This window comes from Lycorma delicatula, chromosome 1 (genome assembly GCF_047948215.1).
Source record: "Lycorma delicatula isolate Av1 chromosome 1, ASM4794821v1, whole genome shotgun sequence".
Taxonomy (NCBI): Eukaryota; Metazoa; Arthropoda; class Insecta; order Hemiptera; family Fulgoridae; genus Lycorma; species Lycorma delicatula.
The window spans coordinates 127870585-127896713 of NC_134455.1; the positions used below are offsets into that span (position 1 = coordinate 127870585).

Here is a 26129-nt window from a genome sequence, read left to right on the forward strand (position 1 = left end):
TAATTAACTCAGCTTCAAATAATGGGCAGGCAAGAGTAGGTTTTGTAATGAACAAGAAGATATGGAAGAGAGTAGAGTATTTCAAAATGCATATTGATAGAATCATCATAAAAGGATAAAATCAAAACCTAAACCGACAACGATTGTTAATGTCTACATGCCTACAAGCACACATCATGATGATGATGAGGTAAAGTGTGTATACGAAGAAATTGACGTAGCAATTAAACATATAAAAGGGGATGAAAATTTAATAATAGTTGGAGATTAAAATGCAACCACTGGAAAAGACAAGAAAGGAAATATAGTGGGAGAATATGGGCTGGGCAAAAGGAATGAAAGACTCATGGTTAAGCAAAGATTTAGAAATCAACTCGTTGACTGCAAAACTTACCCTGGAGCAGATATTGATAGCGACTGTAATTTAGTGATAATGAAATGTAGATTGTGGTTTAAAAACCTGAAGTAAAGGTATCAGATGAATTGGTGGAATTTAGAGAAGCTTGAGGATGAGAATGTAAAGAAGATTTTTGAGGAGGACATCACAAGAGGTTTGAGTAAAAAATATAAGGTAGAAAATGTAGAAGAAAAATGGGAGAATGTTAAAAAGGTTAAGCAAAAGGTTAAGGGTTAAGCAAACTTCACCAGAACAAAGAGAACTAGTTGAAAACCTTGGATTTCAGACGATATATTGCAGCTGATGGATGAACACAGAAAATATAAGAATACTAGTGATGAAGAAAGTAAAAGGAGCTATCAACAATTAAGAAATACTATAAACAGGAAGTGCAAACTAACGAAAGAAGAGTGGATTAAAGAAAAGTGTTCAGAAGTGGAAAGAGAAATGAACATTGGTAAAATAGATGGAGCATACAGGAAAGTTAAGGAAAGTACATAAATTAAAATCTAATAATGTGTTAAACAACGACGGTACATCGATTTATAATACGAAAGGTAAAGTCGATAGGTGGGTGAAATATATTGAAGAGTTATACGGAGGAAATGAATTAAAAAAATGGTGTTATAGAGGAAGAAGAGGAAGTTGAAGAGGATGAAAGGGGAAAAACAACACTGAGATCTGAATTTAAGAGAGTATTAAAAGATTTGAATGGCAGAAAGGTTCCTGGAATAGACGGAATACCTGTAGAATACTGTGCAGTACAGGTGAGGAAGCAATTGATAGATTATACAAACTGGTGTGTAATATTTATGAAAAAGGGGAAGTTCCATCAGACTTCAAATGAGTGTTATAGTCATGATACTAAAGAAAGCAGGGTCAGATAAATGTGAAGAATACAGAACAATTAGCTTAACTAGCCGTGCATCAAAAATCTTAACTAGAATTCTGTACAGAAGAATTTAGAGGAGAGTGGAAGAAGTGTTAGGAGAAGACCAATTTGGTTTCAGGAAAAGTATAGGGATAAGAGAAGCAATTTTAGGGCTCAGTTAAATAGTAGAAGGAAGATTAAAGAAAAACAAACCAAAATACTTGGCATTTATAGACCTAGAAAAGGCATTCGACAACATAGACTGGAATAAAATGTTCAGCATTTTAATAAAATTAGGGTTCAAATACAGAGATAGAAAAATGTTTGCTAACATTTACAGGAATCAAAGTGCAACAGTAATAACTGAAGAACATAAGAAAGAAACCGTAATAAGAAAAGGAGTCCAACAAGGATGTTCCCTATCCCTGTTACTTTTTATTCTTTACATAGAACTAGCAGTTAGTGGTGTTAAAGAACAATTTAGATGCGGAGTAACAGTACAAGATAAAAAGATAAAGATGCTGCAATTTGACGATGATATAGTAATTCTAGCTGAGCGTAAAATAGATTTAGAAGGAACACTGAACAGTATGGATGAAGTCCTACGCAAGAACTACCGCATAAAAATAAACAAAAACAAAACGAATGAAACGAAATGTAGTAGAAATAACAAAGATGGACTACTGAATGTAAAAATAGGAAGAGAAAAGATAATGGAGGTAGAAGAATTTTGTTATTTGGGAAGTAGAATTACTAAAGATGGACGAAGCAGGAGCGATAGAAAATGCCAAATAGCACAGACAAAACAAGCCTTCAATCAGAAATATAATTTGTTTACATCAAAAATTAATTTAAACATCAGAAAAAGATTTTTGAAAGTATATGTTTGAGTGTCGCTTTATATGGAAGTGAAACTTGTACGATCGGATTACCTGAGAAGAAAAGATTAGAACCTTTTGAAGTGTGGTGCTATAGGAGAATGTTAAAAATCAGATGTGTGGATAAAGTGACAAATGAAGAGGTGTTGCAGCAAATTGATGAAGAGAGAAGCATTTGGAAAAATATAATTAAAAGAAGAGGTAGACTTATGGGCCACATATTAAGGCATCCTGGAATAGTCTCTTTAATATTGGAAGGATAGGTAGAAGGAAAAATTGTGCGGACAGGCAACGTTTGGAATATGTAAAACAAATTGTTAGGGAAGTTGGATGTAGGGGGTATACTGAAATGTAACGACTAGCATTTGATAGGGAATCTTGGAGAGCTGCATCAAACCAGACAGATGACTGAAGACAAAAAAATAATTCAATAAATAGTTAATATTTTTTCCACAATATTTTATATTTTTGCTAGGATTATCATAATTGATTTGAGTGTTATTTTCAGTCTTTCCCAGCATTGTCACTCTAGCAGTATTTAGCACTAGGAAAAGGCAGAAAATAATACTCAAATCAAACAGTTAATATTAAACAAATTAATGCTATGTAATAAACCTAGTTATTTGTGTGACGTGTTAAAAGTAACACAGTGTTTAGGTTTGCTAATCTGCTTTATAAGCTCGTTATTTATCTTATCTTATAGGATATTATATATATAACAATTATATATTTATCTTACATTTTCAGTTCTGATGTCAGATTTAATTTGTTTTGTCCCTATCAATGTCCTCTTCTCTTACCTCTGAAATACCTAAGTAATCATCTTTTGATTGCATAAATATAAATATTTGACTGATAAATTTTTCCATTTTCCCACTTAGAAAAATTACTTAGATAAAAATTAAAAGTTAAATCAATTTTTTCCCACTTTTGATATTAGAAAACTTGTTTGATTCATATCATGTTTCATTATTGATATATTGTTTTATATTTGTTTTTTGTTTTCAGGAATTGAAAAATGATGAAATATCTAAATTCTTCTTGGCAACTGATCAGGATTCTTTATTTATTCTGAATGATGTAAGTGATTTGTAATAGTATTAATTTATTAATACTACTACTAGTTATAAAACTTATTATTTTGTTACTTTTAGCAATATTAGTTATATATTGTATTTGTTTAAATAGGTATCTTTTCAAGTCTTTTATAATGAGTAGGATTGGTATTATTACTAAATATTATGTGCTATTATGTTCAAAGTTTAATACAAAATATTGTGAAATTTTTTTTCTCATTTCTTTTGTTAAAAATTTCTTTCTTGTTTTTTCACTTTTCATTGCCTTCATGTGCAACCATACTGATTATTTTGATTGATTTGGTAGCCGAGTGAGCAAGTTGTACTTTTTTGGTGATTTTGAAGTACTTTGCTCTAATATGGTGAAAATTTTGCAAAAGATTTATGGCATATAGTGTGCAGTCCTTTATAAATATTATAAACACTACTGAGATGGTGATGTTATCAGCTGGCAATGATTAATTGGAAAAGCAAGCATAACAATGACTTAGATAAAAATATTTATAAATTACTTTACTCATACTAATATTCCCAAACTAGGAAGAAAGGACCTTCTTGTTTGTGATGAAGGTTTGTGTTCCATTGATCCTGAGAGCTGTACTGGTAGTAACTTAACTAGTAGCTTAATCTGTTTGGCTTCTAAGCCAAACAGATTGAAGGTTAGAAGCCAGACTCTGGTTGTTCTATATGTTAGAGGGATAGTTGATGTGTTAGGTGGAAAGCAGTGGAATACCAGCATTCAGTGATACTCCAAGAATTTAGCATTGTAGCAGCCTTCTTCTGTTAAATATTTTTGGAGCTAATCGCATCCAATTTAGATCTCCAGGGGAAGCAACAAGTAATATACAAAGTTTTGGTAACTAGCTGCTACAAAGGAGTCAATAGTTAGAAAGAAGATATGAAATTCGATAAATGAAATGAGATGGGAATAAAAAGATGAGGTTAATGAGATTGGGGTGATATTGATGTTACCATATATTATATATTATTCAGGAAAAAAGAAAGAAATTGTTTTGGAATGATTCTAAACAAGCAAATAGCATAATTATGCAAAGAATGATTTTACTATTCATAGGATGACGTTAGGATAGGAACGAATCTAAAGAATTTGGCTCTTAATATAAATGTCCATGCCCCACTAGTCTATATGAAGATGATTAATTGACATAATATATGAAACAAATAGAGAAAATTATGGAAAAAATAGAAATTGCAGGACAATAATGGAAATTGGAATACTGTGGTAGGAGATAAACAGGAAGAACAATTAGTGGGAAAATATGAACTGGGTACACAAAATTAATGCTTGCTTTAAAAATTATAAATTATTTGGCTTTACAAATGGAAATCAATAGAAGATGAAAACATTTATCAAATTGATTATGTAATTGCAGAAAAAAATTAGTATGACAAAAAACAAATTGATTGACAAGAAGTCAATATAAATAGTAATCATGTGCTTCTATTGTATAAATAAAAGCAATGTTGAAGAGAATTAAAAGATTGAATGAAGTAACTAAATGGAATCTGTAAAAATAACTGAAAAGGAGTTAGGATCAGAAAAGTTAGCTTAAGTATTGGAAAATGCTGAAGGTAATAATGCACATAAATTTTGGCATAAAACATGCTATAAAAACAACAGCAGAACAAACAGTTGGCTTCATGAAGGAAAGAACAAAAAAGAAGCCATGGGTTACCAGAGAAACAACTGAAAAAACTGAAATTGTCACAAGACAATTGAAAGTGAGATTTAAGACTGAAGAAAATACAAGAACAGGAAAAAATGAAGGTCTTGAAAAATAATGAAAAACAGAGTTCTTCAGAAATAATGAATTAAGAAGAATAATACAAAGAACAAATAGCTTGCAGACAAATGTTGAAGTATGATGGAAGCTTTGGAAATAAAAGGGCAGTACAAAACTATATATAAAAAAATGAAATTGGTAACGTGGGATAAGCAAGGAAGAATATAGGTACTAAAAGAATTCCGGTAGAAACAATGTGTTATTAAAAGAAGAAGGTGTAAGTAAGTAAAATATGGAAGGAGTATTTGAATGAACTGTACCAAACTAATAGCAAATCACATGATATTCTTCCAGAAGATTAGGTTGAAATGGAAGACAATGATGTGAAGCACTAAAATCTGAAGTTACACCAGCTATAAAAGACAAAGAATGAATGCTATAAAAGCATTAAACTATATCAAGATTGCAGAACAATTATTTAATTCACATTCAGAGGGCTTCTGTGAATTCTGAATAGAAGACTTAATTTTTAAAAAATGAGAAAATTGTTACAGAACAAAGTAATAAAATAGTGCAGATGCGTAAATACCTGTTAACAGAAGATTCCAAAAGTGAAAAAGAAATAAAAACAGGAATGCCAATGGCTAAAGAAGCATTTACCAGAAACAGTTATGTAGTAAGAGTTAGATGTGAGGTTAAACTAACCACACATCTCAGGAATGGTCGACCTGAGACTGTACAAGACTACACTTCATTTGCATTCATACATATCATCCTCATTCATCCTCTTAAGTAATTCCTTACAATGTTTCTGGAGGCTAAACAGAAAAAAGAGAAGATAAGTTAGAATTGAAGAAACATCATGTTAGGTATTACATTTGGAGTTTACTTCTGAACAGACGGACAATAAGAGAAAAAATGGCTGGAGGAATTTGAAATGTGGGCAAGAAGGAGATTGAAGAAGATTAAATGGACAGTCTAAGTGAAAAATGAAAAAATAATTAGAGTGAAGACTTAATCAGAACAATTCAAAATAGAAAAGCTAATGATCCATCATGAGGAGAGTAGGATTGATTAAAACGTAGAAGAATTAATAGAAGGTGAATGAAAGAGAGATTAGAAAAGAGGAAATAAAATAAAAAGGAAGGGATAAAGTTGGGAACAGAAGAGAATGGTGACAGAAATGTTGCAAGGAACCTGTTTTCGGGAAAACAGTATTAGTCATCAACCAAATGATATTGATGGCTAGTAATATTAAATTGTCAGTAACATCACAATTTGTTGAATCCGCTTTTAATTGCGTGAGCCCAAATACATGACTAGTGTTGCCGCATAGAATTCTGCTGATGAAGAATCAGTCACCCAACATCCATAGATCATATTATTCATTCTCTATATGCTTTGTGAAATATCCAACTGAAAGCAGTTTTGCAGAATAAGACCTAAACACTAATTGACAGTAAGCTGTCCCATCAATATCAGAGTGTCTGAAAAATTTCTTTCCACCTTTCCAGTCTTTTTTTTTTTTTTTTTTGGAAAGAAATTCAAGCATTCAGATCCATATAAAGCTGCAGGTAAAATTACCTTATAGTGGTATTAAGCATTTCTCTATATTGATTCTTTATTATAAATTTGTGCTTTCCACACGATAAGCTTTTTCTTCTTTGCTTCCTACTTCTAGTACATTAGAAGTGATTACTTCTCCAAGATATTTAAATTTAGATGTTCTTTTAATCTTTTTATTAGGTAATTATTAGATATTTTAATTACACTCTTTGAGCTTTTTGTGTTGGAAATTAGTTTTATTTTTTGTTTGATATTAGTTTTACTTGCTTTTTTTTCTAATTCCGCTAGTCAAGTTTTTCCTTGTTCATTAACATATTTTCTTTTCTCATTTTGAATTATTTTAGGCATTTCTTTTGTTCCACCTTTCTGTGTTAATTTTGTTAGGCTTTGAGTTATTCTTTCTATATTCTTTTAATATTTCTTCACAGATTTCATTCCACGAAACATAATTCACTCTTTTCACTTTAGAAAGTTTCTCTTCGGATATTTAAAAAATTTTGTTTTATAAAATGCCCCTATAGTTTTTTGAAGCAATTTTGTTTTAAAATTCATTTAGAATGTCTACTGTGATCTTCAGTTCTATTTTATATTTCCTTGTATTATTCTTCTGTTTTTTAAGTTGAGAAAACAACTTCCTGTTTTGACAGAGATTTGAATTTAATTTGCATTAGATAATGATATGAATCAAAATCTGACTTTACATTAAGAATTTCTCGCATATTGTTTTCTGAAATTGCCACATGGACTATTTGAAACTCTCCTAACTATTGGTTGGGTGATTGCCATGTTTTTAATTTTCTTGGATGTTTTCATAAAGGTGTAAATATTAATTTTAATTAAAAAATGTTACATAAATGTATTAACCTTTTTCCATTTGCATTTGTCTATTTTGAGCTGGATATTTCCTCTTAATTTTAATATCTTTTTCTTTTCCACCTTGTGCATTAAGGTCACCCAGGAGGAATATGTTTAAGGTTTAATTTAGATTTCTTTTTCTAACTAATGCCAAAAGGTTTTTACTTTTCCCTTGCTTTTAATGTTATCATGGTTTATTGGTGCATAGCAGTTTAATTGTAAGGATTGAGATTCTTTTAAAGGGAGATTTAAATACTATAATGTTATTTCATAAGATTTTTCCATCAGAAAAGCTGTGCAAAACAGTAAAAAATTAGTGGTAGACTTAATTATTTCTGCAGGTTTTCCTTTTAGGATTTTGAATTTTTCAAAAACAAAATTATTTTCATCACTAAATTTAGTTTCTTGTATAGTGCAAATTTTAATTTGAAATTTATTTAGAAGTTTTGTTAATTTTCTTTTAAAAACAGGAAAATTAATGGAGCATTTAGGATGTCAAGGAAATATTTCTGTTTGAATTTAAGTTTTGAAGTCAAGCTTCCAGAATGCTCAGATTCATTCTTCTTTTAAATCCTGTCCTACAAAATCTGAGACAACAAGTTGTGTACTTTTAGAAGTACAGTGGGTGTTTGCTACTTGCAGATTTTTTCTTTGAAAAAGACTTTCCATTGCTTACCATTGAAGTAAATTTGTTGATGACTTCCATGCAAGACATAACTCTAAGACTAGAGTCTCAAAGCCATGTGTAACAGACAGTTTAAAAATATGTTTTTCCAAGTTTCCAGCTCATTTGTATTACAGACATTACTCAAATCACACTATATTATCAATATAATATGAATAATTATTACAAAAAATAAACAATTTTTAAGGATTTGGAAGTAGTAATTGCAAAAGCACTTTCAATTTAACAAAATCAATAGAATGTAAAGTACCTTTTACGAAAACCTAGACTAGAAGTATAATTTAATTTCCTGTTGCACACTAAATATGTTTGTATTGAACATATTTTTTGGCCAGTGCTCAGCAAGATTCTTAGAAACTCTTGAAGGCAACATCTGATTATCACCATACTCCTAACCTGTGACATCCGGTTTAAGTCCCAAGTAGTCAGAGTGTTTGGGGAGTGCTTATGAATGCTTTTCTGGTGTAAATATTCAATTCTACATCAAGTATCTGACATACTAGCAGTTTTTCCCACAATCCCAAATAAATTTTTAAATGTATTTTGCATTTAAATGCTACATGGAAACTGCTATCATTCTCCTTAAACTAAGTTCAGTTGTTATATAATAACCTGAAGAACAGTGTTTCAATAGTAATAAATTTTTGGAAAACTGTATCTGGATAGATTCAATTATTCAAGATTTAGTGTCCACATCTCACGCAAATAGAGGAGGAGGATGCCATCAACATCTGAAACATAGTATATATTGCCTACCAAGATCTGTGATGGATAGCTGAAATGTAATGCAAGTCTTCCAAATGAAAAAAATACACTGGCAATAAAAAATACTTCACGAATCTTATGATCTTACATCATGAAAATTTATACAACTACCTACCTACCTTCCTCTTCTTAGTTGTGCTCTAGAATTCTAAATTCAGGGAAGCCTAAACTTATGTGATCCTTAGATAATCCTTTATCTGAAATTCCAAATAAACTGTTTTCACAACTTAGTTACATCCTTTCTTATCTTCCTCACTATATATCTGTCAGACATTTGACTGATTATCTTTCTTTAACATGAGAATTGGTTTGCTTGGCATTTCTCCTGCCACCACCCCATTTGGTCGCCCTAAAGCACAAGACCGAATGTCTGTGCCACAAACGGCTATTGAGCCACGAAACAGTTAGCGACCAGTGTCCTAACTAGCTCCTAGAGCTAACCTAAAAGCATGAGCGTAAATAAGCATGCTACCATACACCACTGGCTTGCATATCCCACCGCCCATTTGTCATATATCACTAAAATGGGTAGGTGCCCTCCATCAACTACTAAAACATATATGACTATCAATAATTAATTTATCACGTCAAGTACAGCAATTTGCTGCCACGCCTAGGCCGCTGAATGCCAGCAAGTACCTGTCCACCATTAAAGTGCTTGGAGCCTTAATCTGGCTGGTAGCCAGCCATATCTCTTGATTAGCTTCCCACAGCAGCGCGATAGGAGTCTTTTCCCTTATCTTGATTAGCTTCCCACAGCAGCGCGATAGGAGTCTTTTCCCTTATATAAACTACTGATGTCAGTTGAACAAAGCAACGTATCAAGAAACTCCCACACAGCCCAACAATGCGGCTCTCACCGCTTGTAAGTGGCTAATTTTTCCCTTGACCTCTAATAAGTTCCAGGGTGACCTGAGTTCTGCCCCCCCCCCCCCCCACCAAAGTCAAACATCATGTGTTCATTTGACTGGACCTCCCCGCAAACGCACAGCTCATGAGCTGCTAGGTGGAACCAAAACAAATATTGGTTTAAATTTAGAGGGTTGGAGAGCACTTGGGCTCACATTTCCCTTAAAAGCGAAGGAGAGGCATACCATCCCCCCAGATCCTGTTTAAATCTATACAAGGACCTTCCCTTAGTCATGGTGTGCCATTCTTCCATCACGAGGCTGTAAAGCCTCCTTCGCAGGCGGGATGGGCAACTGTTCAAAATTAAGAACCAGTACATTGAGATCACCGTTCCACTATAGTACAGGACCGGCTTGAAACCGCATACCAAATACCGTGGCCTCCCTGCCTCTTAGCAATTTCTACATGGTCGCCCGAACTTTCACCACTAAATCGATTGGGAGAGCCTTTCCCAATATAGTGGTAGCCTCATAGGAGGTTGTTTAAAAAACACCGGTGCATACAATCAAGTTTCTGTGCTGGGCAATCCTTAAATTTTGAATAAGTGCTCAATGTCTTTCCAACTTATGCGCCCAAACGGACACTGTGTAAGAGGTCATACTTTCGAAGACACCTCGGTACACCATGTACAAATGACGACCCAACAGTCCATAATCCTTTAAAGCAATCCTCCTAAGCTTGTGTATCACAGAGATGGCGTCCATCGCTTCTTGCCTAATGTCGTTGCTAAACAGCAACTTCTCATGAACTCAAACCCTGCTGATTACACAGCCTTTATACTTAATACAGGGGTTACGACTGTATGATAATTTGTATGCACTCTTGAGAAACATGAACTTCGTCTTGGGCACAGAAATCCTTAAATTTTGAATGTCCATCCAGCCCTCTGTGGTTGACAAGCTGCCTGCACTCAATCTTCTAGCTGCGGTTGTGAATTACCACAAACTAACAGGAGACAGTCATAGACGAAACCCTAGGCCGTGACCCCTTCGGGAATATCAGTTCGTCTGTGGATCAGGTTCCACAGCAAGGGACCGAGCCCTGTGGGCTTCCCCTGGTGACTGACTTTTCCACAACTAGGTGCACATCCTTAAACAGAGCCGTGCGATCCGACAAGTAGTCATGTACTACGGCCTGCAGGGCTATGGGAACATTGCGGCGTTCCAACTCATAGAGGACAGAACTCCCACAAGGAAGGAAATGCTGCCTCTATGTCAATAAAAATTGCCAAAACATATTTACAGTCGGTGCTTTCCACCTCGGCAAGACCATTTAATATGCAATCCTCAGTGCCAATCGCTTTCATGAAGCCATACTGTCCTCAATATAAAAACGAGTTCATATCGATGCTTTCCCAGAGCCGTTCCACAACCAGCCTTTCAAGCAACTTGCCAATTACCGGCAAGAGGCTGATGGATCGATAAGTGCTGACCTCACTCAGATCCTTTTCTGATTTTAAGAGTACCCTCACCAAAGCCACCTTCCAAGAAGTCAGAAAGCAATCCCAGTTTAGGCACCCTGAGAACAGTCTGCCAAAACGGCTCTCTTATGATAGGCAGCAGATGGTAGAAAATATCCGAGTCAAGTTGGTCAATCCCTGGTGTCTTTCTCAGTGCCATTCAAGAAACCACTCTGTTTATATCTATGGGATCCACAGCCCTTACGCCAGGGAATGGTGTCTCACCAGCCCTAATGCCGACTTCTTCACCCTCCGGAGCATCTGGAGAGTATCCATTGAACATTGGACAGCACGTGCAATGGCTTTGGCTAGTAACATGACTTCATGAACTGCCAGAGATTGCGCTGCAACTCATGCGTCGAGTCTTGCCAAAACTTTAGTTTGACTTCCTTGATGGCATGAACATACTCATTACGGGCACACCGGTATATCTGCAGACCCTCATCAACGACATAAAAATTCACTGCAGCCAAAAAAAATGAAAACATTCCCACATGTTTGAAAGGTTATGCTGGCAGTTTTTTTCAGATCTGAGGGTGTTGTTTACAGTGAATTTATGTACAGAGGAGCAACAATCAATGCCGAATCTTAATGTGAGACTTTAAAAAAATTGCATAAAGCCATTAAAGATCTAAGACCTGGAACACTTAGTGATGGGATTGTTTTTCTTCATGACAACGCTAAATTCAAATGATAAGTGTGGTCTCATCCGCTTTACAGCCCTGACCTAGTACCCTGCAACTACCACCTGTTTGGTCGTCTCAAGTGAGACCTGGGAGGGGAGCGTTTCGCTAATGATGATGATGATGAACTTAAGTAAGCTGTCCTTAAATGATTGAGGGGAATTCTGAAAGAGAGTTTTTAAGAGAGTGGAACTGAAAAACTTGTCACAATGTATGAAAAGTGTTTAGATAAACTTTGTGATTATGTCAAAAAATAGATAAAAATTTGTAGTTTTTGTTCAATAAAAAAAAAATTGTTTTATAAATATATGTTTGTTTCATAAAGGGGGTGTAACTTACTTTCTGATCGTGTTTTCGTATTTATTTTTAAACCAAACATATGAACATCCAAAAATATGACTATCCATTCGTAATAAAGATTTGTTTTGTTGGAACGATCTAAAAATTTCAGTAGATAATTTGTCATGATACTTTATTTTAAATTTAAATTATATTTATTTATAAATTTAGATTTTTTTCACAGAATGAACCCTGTAACAGGACTCAACTTCTTTTCATCAAACATAAAAGAGTGATAATTATCTAACTTTTTTACATCCAGTACTTCATTATCACATTTATCCAATCTTAAAACAATTTTTTATGAATTATTACTATCATATTAATTGTCATTTAGACAGTTATAGATTTTATTACACTGGTTTATGGTATTCTGTTTACATCAAATCTTAGAGAGGTTAACAGTTGAATGGAATCTAGCAGATTCTGTCCTCCCAGTACTTTATCTTTTCTGCTTCTGATTACCTTTTTACTTTCTGATCCATTCCCAGTCTGATTAACTGACATGATTTATTTAATACCTTGAAATTATTTTTGATAAAATACTACGTTTGTTAGGTAAAATATTTTACAGTACTGGAAATTTATTCTAAAATATTTTTATCATATCATATCATACTTGAAGCAGATCAAGCATCAAGCATAGCTTGTTAAACGTGCTGTGCTGAAGAACAGCACTGCATATTCATGATATAGTAAGAAGATGAAGGATACAAGGTATTATATTGTTAAAATTGAAAGTAGAAAACTTTCTCGCATAATTCTTGACTTACTTATTGGTCATCTGCTTAATTTATACATTACACTTGTATATCCATGACAATATCTGTTTGATTATACTGTCTAATTTGTAATGAATATTTATTTACTTATGTATTAAATTTATTTACTTATAAGCTAATAGTTTATTTTCTTTTACCTTTTTTACAGCCAAATAGTAATGCCAAATTGAAAGCATTAGCTAAAGTAGGTACAAATGATGTTTTAAAGGCATCCTTATATGAATTTAAAAAGAAGTATCCTAATGCAAGCAATGAAGTGCCTTTATTGTTATCAGGATTGGGTAAACGAGTTAAAAAGCGAAAGAAAAATAAGTCCGAAAATTTAAAAGAAAGTAATATTAATACCAGTAATATAAGTCCCACTAAGAAGAAGTTTATTGGTAATGCCAATAGTTATAATGACCACAACCATACAATAAAAACGCAAGGAAATAATAGATTTTTAGTAAAACGTGTAAATAAAAGAAGTCGTGATAAAAAAGAAGAAACAGATCCTACAAAGAAAGAAGGGACACTAAATGTAAAGAAATTTAAAAGTAATTTAAGTAAAATAGATCAAATGGATCTCAGTATATTAAAAGAAAATAAATTACTGGAAGAAAAACCACAAAAACCCAGTTTCAAAAAAGAGGACAAGAAAGATGAAATAAAAATTGCTGATCCATTCTTCGTTACAGCTGATAACACGGAATACATGACTGTAGCGACTAGTGAAAAACAAATCGAAGTATTGAAAAATGTAAATGAAAATTTTAAAAGAAAATCTGAAAAATATACAAATTACAATAAATTTGAAAATAATAATAATAATAATAGAGGTAAATTTACTGGGAAGAAATTTAGTGATAAATTTAATTTTAAAGAAAGATTTAATGGTAGCAAACATATAAATGTGAAACAGGAAAATAGATTTACTAGACGAAATACAACAAATAATTCAAGCATAGTGGAAAGATTACATCCTTCATGGGAAGCCAAAAAGAAACAATCAGGTTTAATTATGACACAATTTGCTGGAAAGAAGATAGTATTTGAAGATTAACAATTGTTATTAAAAATGTAACTGTTATAAAATTTGATTAAATTGTAATTTAAATAAAAAGATGTAAAAAAAAGAAAATTTTTGTTTTTCATTAAAATGTTAACAATTTTCAGTTTATTTTTTATGAATGAATTGTTCACATTCTTTAAAAATCATTTAATTTTATTTCATTACAGTGAAGACCTTTATACTTTTACCATCTAAAGTGATTTCCAGCTAAATCTTGTTTGACCTTTAAATGATGCCTATAATAATATACTTAAAAAATTGTTAAAAATTTGAACTGCAAAAACTATGTTTAACATGCAGCCTAAACAGAGCTAGAAGTATTCTTCCTATTTGCTCTACCCAAACATATTACTCCAAGTTTTTCTTGCCCATAATTTTCTTTCATTCCAGGTAAATGAAATAATAAACTCATGAACATCTAAATAATAAGTGTTTATTGCTGTTAATTTTTTGCAATCAAATTTCATCTTTCATGTGATTCATTTCATCTTTCCAGTTCAGTTTGGAAATTAATGCATTCAAGTGTAGCACTGAATATTTGACATTTAAGGCAAATCAGCCCAACTTATTTATGAAGATGGAATTCAATCTCAAAATCAGGTATAACCATTGATGGAATTCAGTATTACATTGTTTTTTAAATATTTTATTGGAAATTTGATTAGTTAATAATAAGCTCATACTTTTCAAATAATCATTTTTTATATAATCTATACAACTTTGACAAATATTTGTTGATAAAACAAAGAATTTTTTATTTAGATTTTTGTGACTTGTACAATGCAATTCAGAAATTGAAAAGCTCTGAATGACAGTTATATCAAAATCAATTGCAGGATTGATGCTTGTAACCATCTGAAAAAATTTATTATGTATCTATATAGGTTTTCGCTCATGATATTTAATATAATAAAATCAAGTTGCATTTCTGCAGATTGGCAATTAGTGAAGCACTTCTTTATTTCTTTAACATTGGCTACAATTAAAGTGACTGTTAGTTCCATGAATAAGTCATAAAAGGCACTGAATGATGCCTGATGCCTTCTGCAAACAAAAATTATTTTCATTCTAGTTTTATCTTCATCCCCATGTGATCTACCTTATACACTTTTGACCTCATTTATCTATATTCTGTTTGTTTTTTGTTTACATTGCCACCTTAGTGGGAATGAACATATTCTTATTTATCAACAAAAAAAAAGCAACTACCATGCATACAACTAAATAACTGAATATAAACAATCAAATAAACAGCTTTTACCACAATAATGAATAAATAAAAGAGCATAAACTGTTCTGTAAGAAAGCACAACCACAGCTAGCTAGCTATAACAATCTCAATGTACAGTTACATGAATACATGTAACTACACACATAGGTAACTACAAAAGTCCATTACAACATCTCCATGGTTATTTGATAAGATAACTTATTAGTTATTACTTCCCATTTATTGATCGCCTGATTAATTGCAATAGATGGTTGTTAGACCACTTTTATAAATTTTCTTTTCAAGTTGGTCAATCCTTGACCTGTGTAAAGTAAATGAATAAGATATCTGCAAATGAATTAGAAACGTAAACTGGTTTAATCGTGAGGTTTAGTATACTTCAGAGAAAATGTAAAGATATCTTTTAAACCCTTCTAAAAAGAAATTATCCAAGGTAAAAAAAATTTATATTGGTTATTTATTCTTATATAATGGAAAAATTATTAACTTTAACCAATACCCAGTCCAGAGTGAAATTCAGAGCTGAACTCTCTCAACCCTTCTACATAAAAACTGGATTGAGGCAAGGAGACGGCCTCTCACCACTCCTTTTTAACTGCGCCCTCGAATTTGTCATGAGAAAATGGTATGAAATAAATCCCAAAAATATAAAAATGGGTACTAAGAAAAACTCCATCACACTAAATTGCCTAGGATTTGCAGATGACCTCGCTCTTTTAGCAAATAATATTCAAGAAGCCAAAACACAAATCATGAGCCTTCAAAAGATAGGGCTTCATATCTCTTTCGAAAAAACTGAACTAATGGCCAGAGATCCTCTGGTAATAGAGCACATTACGGTAAACAATCAGAAAATTAAAATAGTAAAGCAATTTAAATATCTAGGGGAAATAATAACTTATAATTTCAATGAAAAAGTGACATGGCAAAACAGGACAAATAAAATGATTAAATCCCAAAAATTAACTTGGTCAACATATAACAAAAAATGCCTTTCTGCTAAAACAAAACTTAAACATTATAAAACTGTAGTACAGCCAGAAGTCATCTACGGAAGCGAGACCCTTTGCAAAATCACTCAGAAAAACCGAATTGAAAAAATTCTGAAAATAGAGAGGAGAATTGTCAGAACGTGTATCAATAAAAAACACCAAAAAGAAGGCCAATGGTGGATTGTGCCAAATGAGGTGGTGTATCGAGAAATAGAGCCTGTTACTGATACTATCCGGAAAAAAGAATCTCTTTCTTTGGTCATCTCATAAGGACACTGGAAACAAGACTGTCAAGAAATATCATTGAAAAGCTCTGGTTCCAAAAGCTAGAAGTAGGATGGATCAAAGAAATTAGAGAAGATATGAAAGAATTGGGAATTTCCCTGACTGACCTACAGAATAAAACTGGAAAAATTACAAAGCTAAAAGATAAAAGCATTAGATTTAAACAAAAGACAGACAAACGACAAAATACAACGAAGAGGGTGTTTACGGATGAAGAAAAGAAAGCAAGATCTGAACAGATGAAGAAATACTGGGCAGCTCGGAAGAGTAAAATAACACGCTTTTCTCAGAAAAGATCCAACTAAAATTGACTTGAGTGGTCCCATGTTGACCATAAAAGCATAATAATAATAATGGAAAAATTATGAAACGTGAAAAAAGTTACAAAGATCATAGTCCACTTAACCATTAATTATAACAATACTCTTGGAAAATCCAAAAAAATATATATGTACACTATACAGTCAGGGCTTGCTTCGCTCACTCATTTTATCCCTCTTGCCATGATGACAGAAAAATAATGATGAAGTTAAGAATTCATTTTTTTTCTTTTAATTAATATCATAAACCCAAGAGAGCTAGGACCTCAATCTGACTTAAAACTTTCCTTGAGATCAAAACAAATCTATTATGAAAATTATGAGATTATGAGGTTTCTTGGAGGGTGATTTTGTGGGTAACCAAGAAAATATTAAAACTTTGTTGTCAGCTTCTTTTTCACATTCAAGGTCAAATAATGGTTTTTATGACCTTGAACTATTAATATCATAAAACCTTGGCAAGTGACATATCATATGAAAGCCCATTCTAAGAGCTTTAAAAGGACACTAAAATGAGCTATCTCTATCTGTCATAAGAGCTGAGAGATTTATTCTTTTGAAATTACCCAAACCTTGCTTTTTGCAATTTTTTTCACTTTTTATGGGGCCCTACATAAAAAAAACTAAGCGACTGAAAAAAAATTTTTTACATCACTTCATTGGTAGAGCCTGTAAATTTTATTTGAATTGCTGGACATGAAAGTGCATTTATTTTCATTGATTTAATATGGAATGACCCTCTTAGAGAAAAGAGTTCAGTGGCCGTAATACTAAAAATAGTATAAAGTAACAAATAAAATTATTACTTTACATAATTAAACAATGCTAGATTAGTTTATTTTCATTTCCATAATGTGTATGTTGCAATCTGTTTAACAATTGAAAAATAAGCAACCTCCCTCCCATGGCCCAATGAGATAAGGATGATATGTATAACATGTAAATGAGATGTAGTCTTGTACAGACTCAGGCTGACCATTCCTGAGACATTTATACTAGGATTTGAAATTCAAAACCTTCAACTTCGAAAATCAGCTGCTGTTTAACAACTGTTAATGATTTCACCACTACAGTAAGCTAAATTACTTTAAACTTAAAAATTATCATTTAGCATAATCAAAGGACAGTCTGTATACATATAAAAAAGAAATGGCATACTTAATAATAATAATTTATTATTAAAAATAAAATAATAACAAATACATTAATAAATAATGATGTACTTTTAAACAATAATAATGATAGTAAAATATAATACAGTATTCATTATATAGGAACAATTAATATAATTATTACTCATAAATATTTCTTAAATTTATATACTCATTTACTAATATAAAAGCTGTGGCTTCGTTTAATTCACATAATCCACTAGCACAATTATTTGCACAATTAAAAAAAGTATATTTCAATGACCATTTTTATGATTCACATTAATGTACAATTTCTCTTACACCTGTACGGAGAAGATTCAAGCTTCACCATTCCAACCGTTTTTTATATTTTTTGATCATAACAGGCTACTGAATTCTTTAGTGAACATTTTTGTTGGCTCAATGCACCAAACTCTGATAATGTGGGCTTCTGGGTATAGGAACTGGCTGCTATCCTGTAATTATTACCCAAGGATACCTCTTTAGTTTTGCCTAAAGTTTTAATGGCATCTGACAGTAGCAATATATATATTGTAAGCTGCACGTACATGTACACACACAGAGAACAAAAATTAGCTAACTATACTAACCGGAAATCTAACAGAAATTACCTTACTATTAAATTATGTTAACTGTAGATATAAATGTTTAAAATGTAATTTAAAAACAGAATACTTTAATCCTCGTAAACATTATAGTCTTATGAGAGTATAATTGTTATATAATTGTGATATTGTTATCACTAATAAAGCTAAATATCTGCTGCTACAATAAACCTCTACAATAAGAGAAGAAAAAAAGTAGTAAGAATGAAAACTGATCATCGCAGAAACAAAAAAAGGCACTTGAATAAGTTACAGCAAGCTAAAGCAGAAACCACATTATCACTTAGATTGTATGTATCCTTCTTCAAAACCGATACACCTATTGCATATCAGTTATAAATAGCAAATCGGTAATTATGTGTTACCTTAAAACCTCTTTGTTAGTGTATTTAAAACCTCTCATCCAGCATGTGTGCTGGATAAGCATAATGGAATTAATGAGGTTATATGGTGTGAAAAACTATTTTAAAAAGTTTACATGAAATTCTTAAATAATTTTAATACATGTATAGTTATAAAGTATTATTTTTCCTAATATAACTGAAAAAATAGCATTTCTGCTGAAACATAAAACAAAGATTACATTTATTTTTGTTTAACATAAATTATACTGTAAATTAATGAAACAAACATTTATTATTTAGCTTGATTTCTTTTTAATTTTATTGATACGATTCCATTTTTTTTTTTAACACAGATATTTACAGAGAAATTTGTACACAGGAATACTGGAAAGATGGAATTTTGTAGTGAATGAAAAATGCCATGCCCGACCGGAATCCAGGATCCCTGGATGAAAAGCCCAGATGCTACCACTCTGCCATGAAGATTGGCGACATGGTTTATTGATTTATTTTTTTAACAAAAAGGAAATTCGTAACATAAGTAAGCTAAGAACGTATTTTTTTAGGATTTCAAAATTTATCCCAAAAAATTTTGCACACAGTTTTGAAGTGGACAAATAGCTTTCTTTTGAATGCATAAATTTGATGATGTTGAAATATGCAATGAAAAAAGCAGACAAGAATACAAATTACTTTAGAGCTGAAAGGAGTATTATCACCTAAAATTAAAGAATTTTATTTTGAAATGTGTAGAGTAATGGCGAAGGTGTGTATTTGTTAAAGGATGTAGGATAAAATCCCAGAGTAACTGGAAAGAAACCAGAAAATAAAAATACACATGAAAAAATGATCACTATAACAAACTATTATACCATCCCAGTAATACATTTCTCTTTTTTTCTGTTTAGCCTCCAAAATCACCATAAGGTACACTTCAGAGGATGATATTTATGAGTGTAAATGAAGTGTAATCTTGTACAGTCCCGATATTCCTGAGATGTATCATTAATTGAAACCAAACCACCAAAGAATACCAGTATCCACAATCTAGTATTCAGATCCATATAAAAGTAACTGCCTTTACTAGGATTTGAACCTTAGAATACTCAACTTCGAAATCAGCTGATTTGCGATGACGAGTTCACCACTAGATCAACCCGGTTGGCTGGTAACACCTACAGTAACATCCCAATAACACTTACTTTTTATTTTAATGAAAATCTAATTAACAATCATTACTGTATCTTATTTGAAAAATAACTATTTTAGTAACATTTATCAGTCGCAATCGCATTTCTTTCATGTTTCTATTTACATTTATATTTCTTAAAATAATTTTTCATATCTAAATTAGTTAAAAGGTTCTTTATTAGCAGATGCCTAGATTCCTTCTACTCTATGATCTTTCCAAGTTTCAAATAATATGGCCTTCTCAAGGCCAGATAGTTCCTTTTTATTTGTTCCAGATATATTCTTCTCTGTTAAAGAGAAAGTTAAAAACAGTCAAGTGCTATTCTGGTCTCTTTGCTGACTACTGTATATCACTGTGGTAAAATGAAGCATTTAACAGCATTATCTTCCTACTCTCTTTGAAGCATAGCCTTTAGATAAAAAAAAAATACCCATTTTAGAAAAAAAAAAAATAAGTTTCGTTCATGTAATACTGTTTGTGTAATTTTGTTTTTATCAAAACTGGGTAAACTAAAGAAATTATGAAAGCATTAGTAAAGGTATTCTAAATTTTATTGTTTGATATATATATTGTCAATTGATATATATTGTAAGAAATAACTGTAGTCATATTGACCCAAGATCTTGTCCCCCATCTTAAAGTTCAATCAGATCTTGATGGTGGATATATTAAGAATTAGGAAGTATACAAAAAAAAATTACTTTTTCTTAAAAGTTCAATATTAAAAAATATTGTACATAATCACTTCTAAAGAGCGTTTCATAAAGGAACAGAAATAATTTTAAGATATGCTTTACGAATGAAAATAAAAGAAATAAACATAGTTAACCTAAAGGCTGTTTTTTTTTTTTTTTAATTTAAATAAAATATTTCATCCTAATTTCTATACAAACAGTTAAGTAAGACTATTTGGAATATAAATATAAGGAAAAATTCATGGTTTGATCTGTAAAAATCTCACAATTTCCAATGGTTACCAAGAAAATTGTTAAAAGTCAAAAATATTTGAGTAAAAAAGAACTATACCTCATTTAAAGTTTGGAATAAATTTACAAAAATAAATTGACTGTAAACAAATAAAATTTACAGAGAAAAAAAACTGGTTTAAAAATGGTAACTTGTTATAATGTTTAATGGTTAAAATTTGTTCTTAGAAGATTAATACAAGCTAAATAAGTCAACCAAAAATGAAAAAGGTGTAAGAAATTTGGATTTCAGTAATTTTTTTTAAGAAAAAATTTAATTTAGTACTTCAAAACAAACATTTTTTGAAATGTTTTTTTCCTTTTTCAACTGTAAATAAAATGTCCTCTATTACTTTCCCAAATTCTCTAATCTCTCCAAAATTCCCTGAGGGGGCTCTCTGTAATGTATTACAGTTTTGTATAACTTTAATGGCATTGTAAATTTCCATCACTCTTAAATGAATAAGCTATGCACACGCTTTACTTATGATAAAAAAAAAAGTATTTTTTGGTACAAACAAATAGATACATAATCTATAATGATTGTAATCTAAATCAGTGTTTCAACTGCTGTAATTATGGTCATTACTAAAATATGTACACACAGAATTGCTTGCAGGGACTTATGCTAGTAATCGTCATGGTAAAGAAAACAGTAATAGAAACATTAAAAATGTATTGTATCAGTTTCAATAATAAATATCTTGAGAAAAGATCGACTGATTACCTAGCTGATGATAAAGTCAAATGCAAGACTTATAACTGCATAGAAGCATACAAAACACTAATATATTTAGTCCATGTTCAACAATCAAGAATATAGTGTATATATATATATATAAGCAATGAAGAAGGAGATGAATTGATTTCAACAAATGAGCATGCTGTCGGTGAGGAAGTTTTTGAAAAATTATCCAATGTTATTTGTCTAACCAACGAAAATGGTATGTTTTTTTTTTTATTAACACAGGAGTTTGAAACAAAACGTTGTTAAATTAGAAGCACTTACTGTGTACTGATGTTTGATTAAGCAAAAAAAAATAATGTTATTTATATAAATGGTTATACTTTAAATACATACAAAACCAGACTAAATAAAGTAGTGTGGTGATTTATATTAATTGCAACAATGAACATATATAACCAATGAAAACTTAGGTAGAGTTATTTACTTACTATGCAATATTATTATATATAAAAATGTATTAACCATAAGTGCTTTATACAGATGTTGTGATTATAAAAAGGAAATCTTTATTACGGAAATGTGTAACTACTTGACAGATAATAAACACATAAAGAATCATATAATATTAGGTGATTTCAACATTAATATAAACAAAATTATTTTTTATTGAATTTTTAACTTTTATGAATTGGGATTTGAATCTTTATTTCCATAAGTACTGGAATCAGAAGTAATTTTTGAAGAATGATGCACAGACAATGCTTTTATTAAAAGCTCTTTTAACTTAGCTTAGGAAGATGTATTTTTTGTAGATGTTGTAAATGTAATATTGCATTATTAATTGAACTAAAAAATCCTGATTGTAAAATATTATCTTATGCTGATGACACAGTTACAATGTTATGGAAATAGCAACTACAAACTGAACAGTTACAGCACAGTTAGAAATTGTTAAAGCAACTTACTGAATTAAAAGACTAGTTAGACTCCAATAAATTAGCTCTAAATGTAAGCAAATCTTGTCATAAAATTGTTCATGAATTGAAAATTGATACTGCGTTACAACTTTACAACAATTGAAGGAGGCAGATAAACCAAAATGACTTGATTACTGCAACTGGCTTCTCAAAAACATTGTTAGTGGACAGACAACTCAATGTCGTATTTCATGTCAGACGAGGCATGATTTCATTTATCCAACCATGTTAATTCGCAAAACATGAACTGAAGGTGAACATTACATGAGAAATCAATGCAATTGACAACAACATTTTGCATCAGACTGCTCTCAATATGAACAGTCAAGCACAAAAGTGCATCAATGCTCAAAGTGGTCATTATGAACACCTTTTGTAACAATAAGGTAAATAAATACAACATATAAATTATGTTTTGTATTTTTCTTTTTTTATTTATCCATATCATTCATAAAATTTCATTCCAGCATTATGGGTTCGGTTTTATGTTGCTAACCTGTATATATGGTATGTAGTATGATTTGGTCAATACAAATCTAATGCGGGAAACAAGAGATCTGTGTGTATGACACTAATTGATCAGATATGTTTGGGCCTCAGTAATGAAAGGTTGTAGTTATATTGTTTATTTACTTTATATTAAATAAGTTGTTGATAATACTACGCCTGTGGGTCATCCTTAACTTAACCATTTTAAACTTACGATTCATTTTTCTTCCATTTTATAAAAAAGATTTTTTTTAAATAGTGCAATAAATATTTTGGATAGATATTAACAAGACTGTATAAAAGACAGTTTTAATATGGGTTACTCAATTGCATTTATAATTACATTTTTCTATGTAACAATACAATTTATTAATTTTTTCACTTATGAAAAAATAAGTTAGCATTTCCTGCAAATATTTAATTTGGAAGTACTAAAATTTATTAGAAATTTTTAATATTTTAATAAACACAACTTGTAACATTCTGCATATCATTCAATTGGCTACTGATAAAAAAAAGAGAATGAAGGCAATGTATGAAATACAAACAGCTGTAAAAAAGTACAATTTTTGTGGCATCCAGTAACATAGTAATATAGCAGAATGGTTTAGAGTGAAGTAGCTGAGCAAGTGAAAGCAGCCAATTACATGTTCTCTTAACTACTTAATTGCAAACATAAAAGAATTCTCCTCACTATTATTTTACACTGTTTTATCACTTGACCTTAATTCTTTTCAGAAAAATTAATTTGAACAGTTTTTAATCTACTTCAATCCTAACCTTTATGCATGTACAAGAAGTAAAATAAAAGAAAACCTGGTTTTTTCTTTATACACGAAGATAATGATCAATGAAACACACTTTTTTTTTATAATATACACAAAGAATTATAATGGACTAACATAATACACTATAGAAAAATAATAAGATTACTTACTATCATTCAATTTATTGCCTTTTATGTGAATGTGTAAATGCATAAAATACAAATGTATTCTTCTGATGATCAGGTCATGATCTAATAATATTGGTTTAAAAAAACTATAATTTGAGAAATTAATTACTAAGATGTGTTATTTAAACCCATTTGACACCAGACATTTTTTCAAAACCGTAAGTACCAAGCATCATAACAGTGCTTGCAAAAGGTGCTAACCTGGTTTTTTTTATAATTTTAAGATTTTTTAAAATCATAATTTTATTATTTATTCATCAATAATTTATTTTGTTCATAAAAGATATATGAAATAATCTAACATTGTGTGAAAGGCAATCTTATTCTTGACATGTACAAAACCGTTTCTAACTTTATTAACATAATATAAACTGTATGACTTTTTATCAAAAAATTATTCTCAAAAATTGATTATATTACTCAAGTCTCAGCTGAGAGGTTCCACTAAACATATTCAATGAAAGTATACTTTCTAATAACTGCTTAAGTGAAACATTCAGCGAAAATCTATGTTTATGCATTTAAACATAGATGAAAATAACTCCAAAAAATCTGATGTCAGCAGATTATGCATTACGTTTGATGTCCAGAAAAAAGGCATTGGCACCCTAAAGGTTAATATATTTTAAAAGCTAAAATTCTTAACAATAATAACATAAATTACAATAAGATTCCTGTATACATGAATGCCACAGTCTGAAACTTAAATACTGTCCAATAAGAGTAAATTTCATTTTTTTATAAGTATAATAAAAAAATTATTAAATATAGAATAACAAATGCTAACACATTATACATAATAAAATAAAATCCCTAGCTATTACTATCAAAATATTAAGTAACATAACATATGTAAATGCAATAACTGTTTAAAATGGACAGAACATAATACATTAAATAATATTAATCAGTAATAAAACCCACATCAATATAAGTTAACAAAATATACGTTGTTTACTTAACCTAACCAAGATCATTTATTAAATCCTAAAAAAGCCCCTAACATTCTGAATAAAGCTGCACCCTAAAAATTATGTAAAAAAAATTACTCATGAAATAATTTTATAAAGAAAGGTCTACACAAAAAACAAATGAACAGTTTATCAGTTACATGTCTTTCTCCGACCATCATTGTATAATCAAGATTTTTCAATATTATTACCTTGAAGAGAGAATAAATCTAACCAAAAGATGAGATTAAAAGTTTGCAAGCCTGCACTAGATTTAAAATAGTGGCTAGTATCTCTAACTGAACAGATGGATTACTCTACTGACTGAGATACAGAGCCAACTACAGGGAACTTTTTTGCATTAATTATTTTCTAAAGATTTATCGCCAACTATTGACGGTAATCAACAAATTAAAACAATAAAATCATGCATGGTACAACAACTGTGTAAAGTATAAGTTAAACAAAAGTGTACCAAATTCTGTTATGTCAAAAAGTTTGCTGTCATGGTTATGACACCAATGTGTGAACATAATTTTTATGTATAAGGTAAGGAAGTTCTTATTATTTTACCAACAAAATTTATCTGTATAAAGAAAGATTACACAATACTTTCTCAAGATTCATCTTCCTTTTCAACACCACTGATGTGAGTAATTGACATTTGTTAACATAACATTACTTCAGACATTATTTTAATTATGTTATAGCAATTTTTTTAATGCTGCTTATAATCAGAACAATGATAGTTTTAAAGAATATTGTTGACAGTTAATGCTTCAAATTACATCAAAAAATTAATGCGAGAAGAAAAAAATTAAATTAATTAATGATGTGGATTAACAGATGTTATAACTCTTTTAGTAAAGTTCTAAGTAATTAATTGACAAAATTATCATACCTCCAGTACAAAAAAGTAAT

General features: G+C 30.7%; 1 protein-coding gene across 2 annotated transcripts in view; it reads left to right on the forward strand.

Annotated features, from left to right (window-relative positions):
* The window catches only part of LOC142322086 (uncharacterized), a 31470-nt gene extending 17341 nt beyond the window's left edge, over window positions 1-14129 (forward strand). The window contains exons 3-4 of one of the 2 annotated variants that reach the window (XM_075360749.1): window positions 3155-3226; window positions 13159-14128. In XM_075360749.1, coding sequence (XP_075216864.1) covers window positions 3155-3226; window positions 13159-14052 — 966 coding nt within the window. In that variant the 3' untranslated portion in view covers window positions 14053-14128. Of the gene's footprint in view, window positions 1-3154; window positions 3227-13158 lie in introns of both variants that reach the window. The other variant, XM_075360760.1, reaches the window with a different exon arrangement.
* Window positions 14130-26129: the final 12000 nt, after the last annotated feature.